Source organism: Bos javanicus, chromosome 24 (genome assembly GCF_032452875.1).
Source record: "Bos javanicus breed banteng chromosome 24, ARS-OSU_banteng_1.0, whole genome shotgun sequence".
NCBI classification, from domain to species: Eukaryota; Metazoa; Chordata; class Mammalia; order Artiodactyla; family Bovidae; genus Bos; species Bos javanicus.
Genome location: NC_083891.1, coordinates 23,927,318 through 23,943,692, shown reverse-complemented (window position 1 = coordinate 23,943,692; position 16,375 = coordinate 23,927,318). Strand labels below are relative to the sequence as shown.

Here is a 16,375-nt window from a genome sequence, read left to right as displayed (position 1 = left end):
GATTCCAATTATAACTCTAATAAAAAAAAATAACCTAAAACTCAAAAGGAAATATAAGATTAGGGGATTCATCATAATAGATAATCAAAACTCATTATACAAGTTTATTAATGTAAACATTAAGTATTGAGATAAAGATGTTAATTAGAGGAAACAAAAAGAGAATAGAAAGAGAGATACACAAAGAACAATAAGGAAGCCCCTTAGTGACATAGGTGGTTCAATATTAATATATAAATAAATACTCTAAATTATAAGTTCAAGTAGCCATAGTACAAAGCTAATGTCAGTATTTTTTTAAATGTTAATTATGAAAACTTACAGTTTTTTCTAAAGCAGTTAATTCATTTTTTGATGACTTTGTTTCTCTCAATACTTCGGTCACTGCCTCTTCATTCTCCTCAATATTAATATTAATATCTTGTATTGATGTACAGTAGAAATTGAACAGATTGCTAAGTTTATCTATCTCTTTCCTAAGAGAAAAAACACAGTTGACTTTATCCACATTGAAGGGGAAACTATATTTTAAATTATATTTGAATTTGTTCCTGACTTAACAATACAGATCAATGGAATTTATCTATTCCTAAAGGCTTTTCAACCCAAAAGAGCTCCTGAAAAGTACCACTTAGATATAAAGAAGTAAATAGGGAGGAAAAAAAAATTTATGTTTCTGATGGAAAGACCTGAAAAAAAAGTGAATGATTTGTAAATTTTTAAAATAAGCTACCAGTTGATTTGATTTCAAGTGAGAGACCTAGGAAGCACCTTTGATTCAGAGCCTGGATAGTACGGGGATGGAAAGGCAATTTTAAAAAAGCAGAAAAATTGTAAAGTTAAAAAAATAAAATAAAAATTAAAAAGCAGAAAAAAAGAAGAGAAGAGAAGAAGCTGTAAAAGTGGACAGACCATACATTATTAAAGCTCTGGGACTTCCTAGACAGTCCAGTGGTTAAGACTTCTTCTTCCAGTGCAATAGGGTGCGGGTTTGATCCCTGGTCAGGGAGCTAATATCCTACATGCCTCACAGCCAAAGAACAAAACCATAAAACAGGAACAATATTGTATCAAATTCAGTAAAACTTTTAAAATAGTCCGTATCAAGAGTGGTGGGAAGGGGTGGGAGGTGGGAGGGAGGTAAAGAGGGAGGGACATATGGATACCTGTGGTTGACTCATGCTGATGTGTGACAGAGGCCAACACAGTATTATGAAGCAATTTTCCTTCAATTCAAAATAAATAAGTATGGGGGAAAATGGTACACATTAAAAAAATCTTTAAAAAATTAAAAAATTATATAAACCTCTGTTTACTGTCTTGTCTCCCTGACAGTCACAGTAGCAAAAAGGAGTAAACTGCAGTTCAGGAAAACAAGGGGCTTACTTAAGGAAAAGTAATTGCTGAGGAGATTTTTGTTCCTAGGCGACGTTTCACAAAAAAGACCAGTGTTGATCTGTAAAACTACATAATCCTTTATCTTATCTGGTAGGAAGAAAACAAGTTCCAAGTATAAAAGTCACTTTAAAGTATGGTCTTATAGTGCATGAAATTAATACGGTGAATGCATGAAAAAATAATGCATGAGAAAATATGAAATGCATGAAAAAATATGGTGAGAAAATGACAAAAATATCATTTGCAGAAAATATTAGCAAGTTATACAGGTAAGCCTAACTTTTTTAAGAAACTATAAGCAAAATAATAGAGTGGTAGATTTACCTGAAACCCATATAAGAGATTAAAGAGTAAATCATTTGCATTTGATAAAATTCTATAATGCAAAATGGAATGGAAAAATTACCCAATAGACAAACGAGCAGATAAGATAAACAAGAATTCACAAGAGAATAAATGCTAGTGACGAATAAATATATGGTGTGCTTATTGAATTGGCCCAGCCTCTCATGCACTAACTCTAATTTTAGGAGTAGAGTCAAATTAAACTGAAAGATATAATCTTACAACAGAAATCAAAATTAAAGCAACAAACAAATGAGCAAGAAGATTCTTCTTTACCCTTTCAAACCTGGAGAGTACAAGTTTCCTATCAGAATTCTATTGATCTTCCAGATCAATAATGAGTGGTTAGGAGTCTCAGCATTTAAAACATACATGTGTGGTTCAATTTGCTTCATTTGAAGTTAATTTTTCTTCTCTCAATATTATCCATTTCCCAGTGCAGATAATAAACTATAGATTTTGACTGAGCAAGAAATGAGCAGTCACCCTGCCCCGTGAAATGCAGGAACTAAGTATATTATCTTAGTTATCTCTATTACTTAAAAACTAATGTGATCGACTCCTCAGCCTTTCAAGAATTTTTCAGTGCAAAAGTTGCCCCCACTGATACTTCAGATTTCATTATTCTCATATTTGCTAAATCAGAAATAAATTTAGAAGAATAAAATGGGAAGAATCATTTTACCTTTAAAGAATTACTATAAAATAGAGCAATCAAGACACAAAAGAATATATGCTTTTTTTCATTTATACAGAATTCAAGAACAGACCAAACTAACCATGGTGATAGAAGTCAGAATGGTACTTACCTCTTTCAGGGAAAAGTATGAACTGAGAAGGAAAATTAAAAAAAAAATTCTATATGCTGGAAACTTTTTATATCTTAACCTGAGGCATGGTGACATAAATGAATATACATATACATGTAGATAAAAATCATAAATCTATGCATTTGATAGCACATATAATTGTGTTTCTATATGTCTACTCATTCTCAACAAACTAAAAAAATAGTGAAGGGAAATTAAACATATCTTTAACATTTTACTTAGTAAATCATTTACGACTCACTAATGCTTATAACAGAATTTTTAGAAAATATGATTAAATGAGAAGAAAATTAACAAGTAAGTTATATGGTGCAATAAATAATATTAAGTAAAGGAATTAATAAAAATATGCCTTTGGGTCCTATTTAAATATTATCTATAAACATCACCAGCTAATTTTTATATCCAAAACTGAGAAGCAAAAATTTTAGAAAATGTTACAAGATGTAGAATGTTTCATTTGTAATTAATATGCACTAACATCTGTTTGTGCCAAACAGATTAATGAAATGTTGACTATACGTATAGTGTATATGTACAGAGACAGAAATAGATAAATGATTAAAATAAGAGAGAGATACAGAAACATAATCAACAGCTTCAAGATATGTAAATTAAGAAAAAGAGTATAGAAAATTGAGAGCATTACAGTCTCAAATGAAGTTCCTGCCTCCACTTCCTGGCCATATAACTTTGTAGGTTTGTCTAACTGACTTTGACCTTAGTCATTTGACTTGCTGTAGTGATTTGAATGTTACCAAAAAAGGATGCAATCGGAGACTTACAAAGTTCATGTCTGAGTGTGCTTGCTTGCTCTTACTCCTCTCCCATTATCCTGAGAATATTTCTAACAGACTGGAGAAACAGGGTAGAGTCAAATCTCCCCAGTTGTCTCAGCTGAGGCTTTACTATATTGGTGGCAAATCAGAAAACATCTCTAGGAGGGGAAGATCCCCTGGAGAAGGGCATGGCAACCCACACCAGTACTCTTGCCTTCAGAATCCCATGGACACAGAAGCCTGGTGGGCTGCAGTCCATAGGGTTGCACAGAGTTGGACATGACTGAAGCAACTTAGCACAGCACAAGGCTTTCCTAGATCAGCAGAAAATTGGAAAACATATGTAACTGAATGACAGTGCAAATATAACAAATCAGGTGAGTTATGAAAATGATTGCATTCATTATATAATATGTTTTGAGAGAGGACAAGATGATGGAGTAGAAAGACCCTGAGTTACCTCCTCTTGTGAGCATACCGAAATCACAGCTATCTACAGAATGACCATCAGTGCAAAAGACCGACCTACCAAAAAGTTTCTTCTACAACTTGAGACATAAAGAAGGAATCACACTGAGATGAGTAGAAGGAGCAGATTAGTGATAGAGTCAATTATCATACTCCTGGGAGGCTGTCCCACAAACTGGAGCATAATTACATTTCAGAGATTCTCCTAAAAGAATAACAGGTCTGAGCACCCCATCAACCTCCTCAGCCTGGGAGTCCTGCACCAGGAAGACGAACTTCCCAGAGCATTTGGCTTGGAAGGCTGAGGGGGCTGACCTTTGGGAGTCCCAGAGAATTGAGAGAAATGCAGATTTCACTCTTAAATGGCACACACAAAACCTCACACACTGTGGGATCCAGGGCATAAACAGTAATTTGAAAGGATCCTAGGCCAGACCTACATGCTAATCTTAGAGAGACTCACAGAGGAGCAGGAGGCAACTGCAGCCCACCCTAGGAGCAAAGACAGGGATGGCAGCAATTTGGAGAGCTCCATCTACCATGTGGACACTGGTACTAGCAACTACCATTGTGGAATCCTGAGACAGTTCAGGACAATCATCTAACTGGGCAGGGACACAGTTTCATCCATCAGGAGATAGCCGCCTAAGACCCCTGAGCCCTCAGCCACCTCTGGAAATGGCTCTGCCTTCCAGAAGGCCTAGGACCCAACTCTAACACTAGTGGGCAGACACAAGTCCCAGAATCCCCAGGGCCCTGGTCCTGCCCTCCAAGGAGCCTGCTCTAGCCTCTGGACCAGCCTCATTCACCACAGAGTAGACATCAGACTCAAGCAAGTCAAGACCCAGCATCATGTAGACCTAGCCTGCCCATCAGCAGCCCAAAACTTGTCCTGGAACCAACTGGACGCTGGCCCTGCCTATTAGGAGACCAACACAAGCTTGAGGATACCCTAGGCCCCATGCTCAACTGTGTCAGTCACCACTGCTTCCACCAGTGATCTAACACCAGCTCTGTGATCCCTGGGTCCTGCAACCAGACTCCACAATCTAGCTCTGCCCATTGGTAGGCTGGAACTAAGCCCAAGACCTGGCTCCACCCACCTGTGGGCAGGCAACAACCAGAGAACAACTTTTGGACTGTGATTCTACCCGCCAGTGAACATGCACTAGCCCCAGGAATCCCTGAGTTTCCATAGTCAGTGACCTCATGACCCAGTCTCAGCAACTAGCAGTCATCACCCTCCACACAAGGCAGAACTTGCCAACCCATCAGAGAGGGGCCCAAAAAAGCTTATCAGAGTGCCCAAAACAAGCAGCCCACCACAGCAGAAGGACCCACCCTTCATAGGGAAATCCCCTAGAGCACTTAGTTTGGGTGATGAGAGGGGAGTGTGCTACTGGGATGCATAAGACATACACAAAAGGTCACTTCTACAAAGTCAGGAAATGTAACCAACCTACCAGATACACAGAAAAACAAACAAACAGCAATTTAGGGAAAATGAGGAGACAGAAGAATATATTCCAAACATGGAACAAGATAAAATCCCAAATGAAGAACTAAGTGAAGTGGAGCTAGGCAATCTATCTCAGAAGGAGTTAAAAGTAGTGACTGTAAAGATGGTCAAAAAACTTGGAAGAAGAATGGATATACAGAGCAAGAAGTTAGAAGTTTTGAAAAGAGAGAAAATCTAAAGCACAACCAAACTGAGATGAAAAATACATAAATGGAAATGCAAAATATACCAGAATGAATCAATAAATGTCTAAATGATACAGAGGTGTGGGTCAGTGAGCTAGAATACAAAGGAGTGGAAATCACTGGTGGTGAACAGAAAAAAGAAAAAAAGAATGAGAAGAAATGAGAACAATTTTATAGACCTCTGAAACAATACCAAGTGCACTAATATTCACATTATAGGTGTTCTGGAAGGAGAAAAGAGAAATATGCTAAGAACATATTTGAATAAATAATAGCTGAAAACCTCCCAACCATGAAAAACGAAACAGACATCCAACTCCAGGAATCAAAGAAAGTACCAAACAGGATTAACTCAAAAAGAAACACACCGAGACACACTGTAATTAAAACTGTAAAAATTTAAGATCAAGTTGTTATTTAATCACTAAATTATGTCTGATTCTTTTATGACCCCATGGGCTATAGTTTGCCAGGCTCCTCTGTCCATGGAATTTTTACAGGCAAGAATACTTGAGTAGGTTGTCATTTCCTTCTCCAGGAGATCTCCACAACCCAGAGATCGATCCCATGCCTCCTGCATTGTCAAGGGAATTCTTTACCACTGAGCCATCTAGGAAGCCCATATAGAGAAAATATTAAAAAGCAACAAGGGAAAAGCAACAAATAACATATAAGGCAACTCCCATAAGGCTATCAGGTGACTTTTCAATAGAAACTTCACAGGCCAGAAGGAGTGGCATGATATATTTAAAGTGATGAAAGAAAAAACTACAATAAAAAATACTGAGCAAGGCTCTCATTCAGATTGGATGAACAGATAGAAAACCAAGCCTAAAAGAGTTCAGTATCACAAACCAGCCTTGAAAGAAATGTAAAAGTAACTTTTCTAAGCAAAAAAGAAAAGGCCACAATTAAATACATAAAAATTACAAAATGAAAAAGGGAATTCAGTTCAGTTCAGTAGCTCAGTCATGTCCGACTTTGTGACCCCATGAATCGCAGCACGCCAGGCCTCCCTGTCCATCACCAACTCCCTGAGTTCACCCAGACTCACATCCATCAAGTCAGTGATGCCATCAAGCCATCTCATCCTCTGTCGTCCCCTTCTCTTCCTGCCCCCAATCCCTCCCAGCATCAGAGTCTTTTCCAATGAGTCAACTCTTCGCATGAGGTGGCCAAGTACTGGAGTTTCAGCTTTAGCATCATTCCTTCCAAAGAAATCCCAGGGATGATCTCCTTCAGAATGGACTAGTTGGATCTCCTTGCAGTCCAAGGGACTCTCAAGAGTCCTCTCCAACACCACAATTCAAAAGCATCAATTCTTCGGCGCTCAGCCTTATTCACACTTCTCACATCCATACATGACCACAGGAAAAACCATAGCCTTGACTAGATGAAACTTTGTTGGCAAAGTAATGTCTCTGCTTTTGAATATGTTATCTAGGTTGGTCATAACTTTTCTTCCAAGGAGTAAGTGTCTTTTAATTTCATGGCTGCAGTCACCATCTGCAGTGATTTTGGAGCCCCCCAAAAATAAAGTCTGACACTGTTTCCCCATCTATTTCCCATTAAGTGCAATCATACAGTAAAGGTAGAAATCATCTACACACAAGTTACTAGAAATGTTAAAAGCAGTATAACAAAATACATTCACAATCAATAGCTAAGGAACATACAAAATAATTAGATGGAAAATATGATACCAAAAACAGTAACTGTGAGGTGGGAGAGCATATGCAGATTTCTTTACAAGCATTTGGAAGTAAGGGATCAGCAACTTTTAAGAGTCAAGTATAAAGATATAGATGGCTATAGAAAATGCCCAGGGAAACCACAAACCAAAATTTATGATGGTTAGAAACATAAAAAAGCAAAAAGAAATCCAAACATAACACTAAAGATAGTCATCAATTATAAGAGAACAAGGTAAGAATAAAGGGACAAAAAAATCTATGAAAACAATCCCAAAACAATGAACAAAATAGCAAAAGATACACAAGTAAGCATATATTGAAACAGACATCAGATATGAGAAAATATAAACATCTTAATAAATGCATGTTATCCAGATCACAGGATAATGTATAAATATTTGTTCTTTATTTTACTAACATTTATTTGACTCTAGCTCCATAATGAATGTGACTTTTTCTATACTAAATGATTTGTAAGTTTGAATAAATAAAGACTTTTATATCACACAGAAACATAAATAATTTTAAACCAAACTAAGAACTAGATGGATGTCGTAAAATTCAAATGCATTAGAAATGTAATAAAAAGTCAATAATACACAAAATATAATTAATCTATGTTCATTTAAAATATTCCAGGCTATTAGAAAGCAAATAAATATGAGTTAATTAATGAGATGCTATGTTTATAATTAACACAAGGCTATATAATTTATTCTTATACTATCCCATTCTGGAATACTTTTCAAATAGTAACTCTTTTACATTGTTAGCAAGGATATATATTATTATAGCATATCCATAGGCAATTTGGCAATATGTATGAAGAGCTTTAAAATGACAGAGAAAAATACTGCTTTAGGAATTCATACACACGTAGTTTAACATATGTAAAAGACATGTATTTTAATTTATATATTAACTTGGTAATAAGACAGATGTGGAAATTTGGATAATTTCCTTTCTCTTTATCTGAATTTCTTATACAGGAATATATATCACATTTTTAATTAATATTTTCATTTTAAATGCCATAAAAAACATTTGTGGAAAATACTTACTTGTAGGCAGCCATGCTTATTTCATCATCACGAATATCCCTTTCCATTTCTATTCTGTTTTGTTTAACTCTGAGTTTGGCTTTTTCAAGATTGTCTATGGCTTCTAGAAGTTCTCCGTGAACTTGTTTGTATATTTCCATTACCTAGAAATAAAAATATGTATGCTAATCTAAGCACTTAATGGCTAATTAAAATAATCAGACCACAGAAAGATCAGAGAAAGGTTTTAGAGTAGTTCTGATGTAGATTATAAACATTCTTTATATTGATTTTTGTTCCCTATTTAGTCTATTGTTTAGCACAGCAGAGTTTCAGATTTCTTATATACCCTGACAGGCATCAATACTAGGGATGTACAAGAGTTACCGGAGAAGATAACTTCACTATCCCATTTAATACGACCAAAATAAAATCATTATCTTTTCGCCTACAAAAACTAGGACTTCTTATTTGCTCTTTTTGGTCAAATACGTTATTGTAAAAAATCATACAACACCAATGAAAAAATGAAAAATGAAAAAATCACTTATAATCTTCTCACTCATAAATAGCCATTATTATCTTCAATGCAAAATATTCCATTTTTATTGTTTTCATTAATTATTAGAGATCATAAACCTCCCTTCTCTCTCTAGCTCTCGCTTCTCTGTCAAACTAAAGGGAAACAGTGGTTGTAGCTGTCGTGGTTGGAAGGAACGACCGTTCAGAATGTCCTGTTGGAAAGCTAGAGGGTGAGGAGTAGAAGAAGGTACTAGGTAGTGAGCAGTCCTTTCACCAGGGGCCGAGTGGTGGATCAACACGAAGCAGTACGCGCCTAAATAAAGCAACAATTTTCATTAATATCAGTTTTATTTCATTGTATTGGTTTTATTGTGAAAGGAACATTTAACATGATTGTCTATCCTTTAACAAATTTTTCAGTGTACAAGATCCCCTGGAGAAGGAAATGGCAACCCACTGCAGTATTCCTGCCTGGGAAATCCCATACAGAGGAGCCTGGTAGGCTACAGTCCACGGTGGCACAGAGTCCAACAACCAAGTGTACGACGCAGTAAACTGCAGGCATTATGATGGCAGCAGATCTCTAGCACTTCCTCATCTTGCATGACTAAATCTTCACACCCACTGAAAAGCAGCTCTCCATCTCCCCTCAAGTCCCTACCAATCACCCTCTCTGCTTCTATGAAGGTAGCTTTTACAGATGTCTTATACAAGTGGAATCATGCAGTATTCATCTGTGACCTCTTTAGTACTTAGCATAATAATGCTCTCCAGGTTCCTCCATGCTGTCAAATATGGCAGTTTTCCTTCTTTTTTAAAGGCTGAATTATATTCTGCTGCATGCATACATCACATGCATTTTAGAATTAGCTTGTCCAATAAATGCTGGAGAGGGTGTGGAGAAAAGGGAGCCCTCTTACACTATTGGTGGGAATGCAAACTAGTACAGCCACTATGGAGAACAGTGTGGAGATTCCTTAAAAGACTGGAAATAGAACTGCCTTATGATCTAGCAATCCCACTGCTGGGCATACACACTAAGGAAACCAGAATTGAAAGAGACACATGTACCCCAATGTTCATCGCAGCACTGTTTATAATAGCCAGGACATGGAAGCAACCTAGATGTCCATCAGCAGATGAATGGATAAGAAAGCTGTGGTACATATACACAATGGAGTATTACTCAGCCATTAAAAAGAATATATTTGAATCAGTTCTAATGAGGTGGATGAAACTGGAGCCTATTATACAGAGTGAAGTAAGCCAGAAAGAAAAACACCAATACAGTATACTAACGCATATATATGGAATTTAGAAAGATGCTAACAATAACCCTGTATACAAGACAGCAAAAGAGACACTGATGTATAGAACAGTCTTTTGGACTCTGTGGGAAAGGGAGAGGGTGGGATGAATTGGGAGAATGGCATTTAAATAAGTATAATATCATATATGAAATGAATCACCAGTCCAGGTTCAATGCACAATACTGGATGCTTGGGGCTGGTGCACTGGGACAACCCAGAGGGATGGTATGGGGAGGGAGGAGGGAGGAGGGTTCAGGATGAGGAACACAGGTATACCTGTGGCGGATTCATTTTGATATATGGCAAAACCAATACAATATTGTAAAGTTAAATAATTTAACATTTAAAAAAAATAATAATAAAAAAAAGAAGAATTAGCTTGTCAAGCTCCACAAAGAGACCTGTTGAGATTTTGTGACTGCATTCAATTTACAGAACATTTTGGAGAGAATTTTACAAAATTTAGCCTTTTAAGGTATTAACATCATTTATCAATATAGCACTTCTCAAATTCTCTCAGAAATATTCATAGTTTTCTTAATAGAGGCTGTGCATGTCATTTGTTACATTTATTCTAGATATTTTATATTTTATGCTCTAGTGAATGCTATTTTTAAGTAAACTTTTTTTTTTCAGATTTGTTTCTGGTATATAGGAAAGTATGGATTTAAAAATGGGGAACGTGGGTATACCTGTGGCAAATTCATTTCGATATTTGGCAAAACTAATACAATATTTTAGAGTTTAAAAATAAAATAAAATTAAAAAAAATTTACCTTTGTATTCAACTGTAATTCATCTGTGGACATGTTTAAAGTTCATGTATACATAATGGCTGTCTGGGGAGGCCTTACAAATAGCTGTGAAAAGAAGGGAAGAGAAAAGCAAGGGAGAAAAGGAAAGATATAAACATCAGAATGCAGAGTTTCAAAGAATAGCAAGAAGAGATAAGAAAGCCTTCTTCAGCGATCAATGCAAAGAAATAGAGGAAAACAACAGAATGGGAAAGACTAGAGATCTCTTCAAGAAAATCAGAGATACCAAAGGAACATTTCATGCAAAGATGGGCTCAATAAAGGACAGAAATGGTATGGACCTAACAGAAGCAGAAGACATTAAGAAGAGGTGGCAAGAATACACAGAAGAACTGTACAAAAAAGATCTTCATGACCCAGATAATCACGATGGTGTGATCACTGACCTAGAGCCAGACATCCTGGAATGTGAAGTCAAGTGGGCCTTAGAAAGCATCACTACCAACAAAGGTAGTGGAGGTGATAGAATTCCAGTTGAGCTATTCCAAATCCTGAAAGATGATGCTGTGAAAGTGCTGCACTCAATATGCCAGCAAATTGGGAAAAGTCAGCAGTGGCCACAGGACTGGAAAAGGTCAGCTTTCATTCCAATCCCAAAGAAAGGCAGTGCCAAAGAATGCTCAAACTACCACACAATTGCACTCATCTCACATGCTAGTAAAGTAATGCTCAAAATTCTCCAAGCCAGGCTTCAGCAATATGTGAACCATGAACTTCCTGAGGTTCAAGCTGGTTTTAGAAAAGGCAGAGGAACCAGAGATCAAATTGCCAACATCCGCTGGATTATGGAAAAAGCAAGAGAGTTCCAGAAAAACATCTATTTCTGCTTTCTTGACTATGCCAAAGCCTTTGACTGTGTGGATCACAATAAACTGTGGAAAATTCTGAAAGAGATGGGAATACCAGACCACCTGACCTGCCTCTTGAGAAATTTGTATGCAGGTCAGGAAGCAACAGTTAGAACTGGACATGGAACAACAGACTGGTTCCAAATAGGAAAAGGAGTACATCAAGGCTGTATATTGTCACCCTGCTTATTTAACTTCTATGCAGAGTACATCATGAGAAACGCTGGACTGGAAGAAACACAAGCTGGAATCAAGATTTCCGGGAGAAATATCAATAACCTCAGATATGCAGATGACACCACCCTTATGGCAGAAAGTGAAGAGGAACTCAAAAGCCTCTTGATGAAAGTGAAAGTGGAGAGTGAAAAAGTTGGCTTAAAGCTCAGCATTCAGAAAATGAAGATCATGGCATCTAGTCCCACCACTTCATGGGAAATAGATGGGAAACAGTGGAAACAGTGTCAGACTGTATTTTTCTGGGCTCCAAAATCACTACAGATGGTGACTACAGCCATGAAATTAAAAGATGCTTACTCCTTGGAAGGAAAGTTATGACCAACCTAGATAGCATATTGAAAAGCAGAGACATTACTTTGCCAACAAAGGTTCGTCTAGTCAAGGCTATGTTTTTCCTGTGGACATGTATGGATGTGAGAGTTGGACTGTGAAGAAGGCTGAGCACAGAAGAATTGATGCTTTTGAACTGTGGTGTTGGAGAAGGCTCTTGAGAGTCCTTTGGACTGCAAGGAGATCCAATCAGTCCATTCTGAAGGAGATCAGCCCTGGGATTTCTTTGGAAGGAATGATGCTAAAGCTGAAACTCCAGTACTTGGCCACCTCATGCGAAGAGTTGACTCATTGGAAAAGACTCTGATGCTGGGAGGGATTGGGGGCAGGAGGAGAAGGGGATGACAGAGGATGAGATGGCTGGACGGCATCACTGCCTCGATGGATGTGAGTCTGAGTGAACTCTGGGGGTTGGTGATGGACAGGGAGGCCTGGCGTGCTGCTATTCATGGGGTCGAAAAGAGTTGGACATGACTGAGTGACTGATCTGATCTGATACATAATTACATAATCTGTACAGCAAAGGAAACCATCAACAAAACAAAAAGACAACCTACCCAATAGGAGAAGGTATTTGCAAATCATATATTCAATATGAGGTTAATATCCAAATATATAAAGAACTCATACATGTCAACAGCAAATCAACCAAATACTCAAATAAAAATGGGCAAAGGGGATAAACAACAAGTCCTACTGTATAGCACAAGGAACTATATTCAATATTCTGTGATAAGCTATAATGGAAAAGAATAAAAAAAATAATATATATGTATGTACATGTTAACTGAATCATTTTGATGTACAGCAGAAATTAATACAACATTGTAAATCAACCATAATTTTTAAAAATGGTCCGAAGGGCTGAATAGACTTCTTTGGGGGGTGCTGTCGTCTTGTTACATTCTTTTTTAAATTCTTATTAGGGTATAATTGATTTATAATGTTGCATTAGTTTCAGGTGGACAGCAGTACACATTTTTCTGAAGAAGATATACAGATGACCAATAGGCACATACATGAAAAAGTGTTCAACATTACTAAGTATTATGGAAATGAAAAAATTAACACCATGAGATTTTACCTAATGACCATGATGATGGTTATTACATATACAAAAAAATAAAAGATGAAATAACAGGTGTTGAGAGAATGTGGAGAAAAGAGAACCCTGAGCACTGTTAGTGGGAATGTAAATTAGTGCAGCCACTATGGAAAACAGTAGGGAGACACCTCAAAAAATTAAGAGGACTAGGATATGACCAGCTAGTCCACTTTGGGGTATTAACCCAAGTTATGTGAAAACACTAATTTGAAAAGATATACGCACCCTTGTGTTCACTGCACCACTATTTATAATAGCCACACAATTGAAGATTCCATCAAGGAATGAATGCATAAAGAGATGTGGTATATAGAATGAATACTTGTTGCTGTTGTTCAGTCACTAAGTCATATCTGACTCTTTGCAACATGAACTGCAGCACGCCAGGCTTCCCTGTCCGGAAGCAACTATCTCCCTGAGTTTGCTCAAACTCATGTCCACTGAGTTAGTGATGCCATCTAACCATCTCATCCTCTATCACCCCCTTTTCCTCTTGCCCTCAATCTTTCCCAACATCAGGACCTGTTCTAATGAGTTGGTTCCTTGCATTAGGTGGCCAAAGTACTGGAACTTCAGCTTCATTACCAGTCCTTCCAAAGAATATTCAGGGTTGATTTCCTTTAGGATTGACTGGTTTGAAAGCATACTACTCAATCACAAAAAAAGAAAGAAATCTTGCCATTTGTGACAACATGGAAGACCTTGAGGGTATTATCCTAAGAGAAATAAGTCACATGGAGAAAAGACAAATATCATATGATTTAGCTTATATGCAGAATATAAAAAACAAACAAAAACATCCAAATAAGTGAACAAACCAAACCAAAACAAACAAGCAGGTACAGACAACAGAGAAAAGGAGGGCAAAATGGGTGAAATGTGTAACTGTACGGTGATGGATGAAATGTATCATGTTCAAGAGGAAAAAAAGAGAAGGCACAAATAAATACCAGGAATGAAAAAGGAGACCACTACATATCCCCAGTGGCTAAGCAATAAAGAATCTGCCTGCAATGCAGGAGACTTGCAGGAGACATGGGTTCTATCCCTGGATCAGAAAGATTCCCTGTAGTAGGAAATGGCATCCCACTCCAGTATTCTTGCCTGCAAAATCCCATGGACATAGAAGCCCGGCAGGCTGAAGTCCACGGGGTTACAAAACAGTCAGACACGACTGAGCAACTAAACAACATATTCTATAGACTTATAGGAAACAAAATAGGCTTCCCTGGTAACTCAGCTGATAAAGAATCCGCCTGCAATGCAGGAGACTCCGGTTTGATTCCTGCGTTGGGAAGTACTCCTGGAGAAGGATAGGCTACCCACTGCAGTATTCTTGGGCTTCCCTGGTGGCTCAGATGGTTAAGACTCTGCCTGCAATGCAGGAGACCTGGGTTTGATCCTTGAGTTAGAAAGATCCCCTGGAGGAGGGCATGGCAACCCACTCTGGCATTTGCAACTGGAGACTCCCCATGGACAAAGGGGCCTGGTGGGCTACAGTCCATGGGGTTGCACAGAGTCAGACAGAAGTGAAGAATTAAGCACAGTACAGCATAGGAAACAAAAGAATACTAAGAAAGTCTCTGTTCCAAAAAAGTACAAAATTTTGATGAAATGGACATAATCTTATAAAACTAGAAATAACCAAAATGGACACAGGAATAAATAGAATATCTAAAGAGTCTTATTGAGGAAATTTAATTTGTAATTAAAAACCTTTCCAAAACAAACAAAAAACAAAACTGGAAAACTTTAGCTAGATGCCATCAATAATCTTAGTCTTTTGCAAACTCTTCCAGATAGTAGAGAAAGAAGAAATACTCCCAAGTTACCTTTAAATATGTTGCTGCTGCTGCTGCGTCACTTCAGTCGTGTCCGACTCTGTGCAACCCCATAGACGGAAGCCCACCAGGCTCCCCGTCCCTGGGATTCTCCAGGCAAGAACACTGGAGTGGGTTGCCATTTCCTTCTCCATTGCATGAAAGTGAAAAGTGAAAGTGAAGTCGCTCAGTCATGTCTGACCCTCAGCGACCCCATGGACTGCAGCCTGCCAGGCTCCTCCATCCATGGGATTTTCCAGGCAAGAGTACTGGAGTGGGGTGCCATTGCCTTCTCCTAGCAAACCCTTAAAAACAAAACCTGACAAGGACAGTATTAAACAATTATACTATTTTCTTATTCATGAACTTAGACTTAATCCCCTAAGCAAATAATTAGCAAATCAAATCTAGCAACATCTTGAGTAAGATGTAACATCTTCCTGAATATAAAAAAGATTGTTTTAATGCTTCCCCTTTGAAACCGGGACTGTGACAATGATGCAAAATATTACCACTTACAGTCAGCAATGCAGGAGACCTGGGTTCAATCCCTGTCAGGAAGATTCCCTGCAGAAGGAAATGGCTACCCACTCCAATATTCTTGCCTGGAGAATTCCACAGACATAGGATTCTGGAGGGCATGGGGTCCCAAAGAGTCATACACAACTGAGCAATTAATACTTCACTTCAGTCACTGGAGATCTTGGCCAAGAAAGGACCAAGCCTTATTAAAAGCAATACAGCAAAATGTATACAGATTATGAACAGAAGGAAATAAAACTGTACTTGAGTTGAGTGAGTGAGTGAGAGTTGCTCAAATGTGTCTGCCTCTTTGCGGCCCCATGGACTATAGCCCACAGGGCTACTCTGTCCGTGGGATTCTCAAGAATGCTGGAGTGGGTTGCCATGCCCTTCTCCAGAGGATGATCCTGACCTAGAGATCAAATTCTCCCACATTGCAGTCAAATTCTTTATCATCTGAGCCAACAGGGAGGCAAAATTGTCCTTCAGTTCAGTTCAGTCATTCAATCATGTCTGACTCTTTGCTACCCCATGGACTGCAGCATGCCAGGCTTCCCTATTCATCACAAACTCCCAGAGTTTACTCAAACTCATGTCCATTGAGTCAG

The 16,375-nt window shown here is 37.9% G+C and overlaps 1 protein-coding gene across 1 annotated transcript in view; it reads right to left on the bottom strand.

The window, feature by feature from the left end:
* The window catches only part of CCDC178 (coiled-coil domain containing 178), a 415,790-nt gene that overhangs the window by 305,937 nt on the left and 93,478 nt on the right, over nucleotides 1-16,375 (bottom strand). The window contains exons 9-10 of the mRNA XM_061399651.1: nucleotides 8,280-8,422; nucleotides 323-476 (exon numbers count right to left, since the gene is read on the bottom strand). Coding sequence (XP_061255635.1) covers nucleotides 323-476; nucleotides 8,280-8,422 — 297 coding nt within the window. The remainder of the gene's footprint in view (nucleotides 1-322; nucleotides 477-8,279; nucleotides 8,423-16,375) is intronic.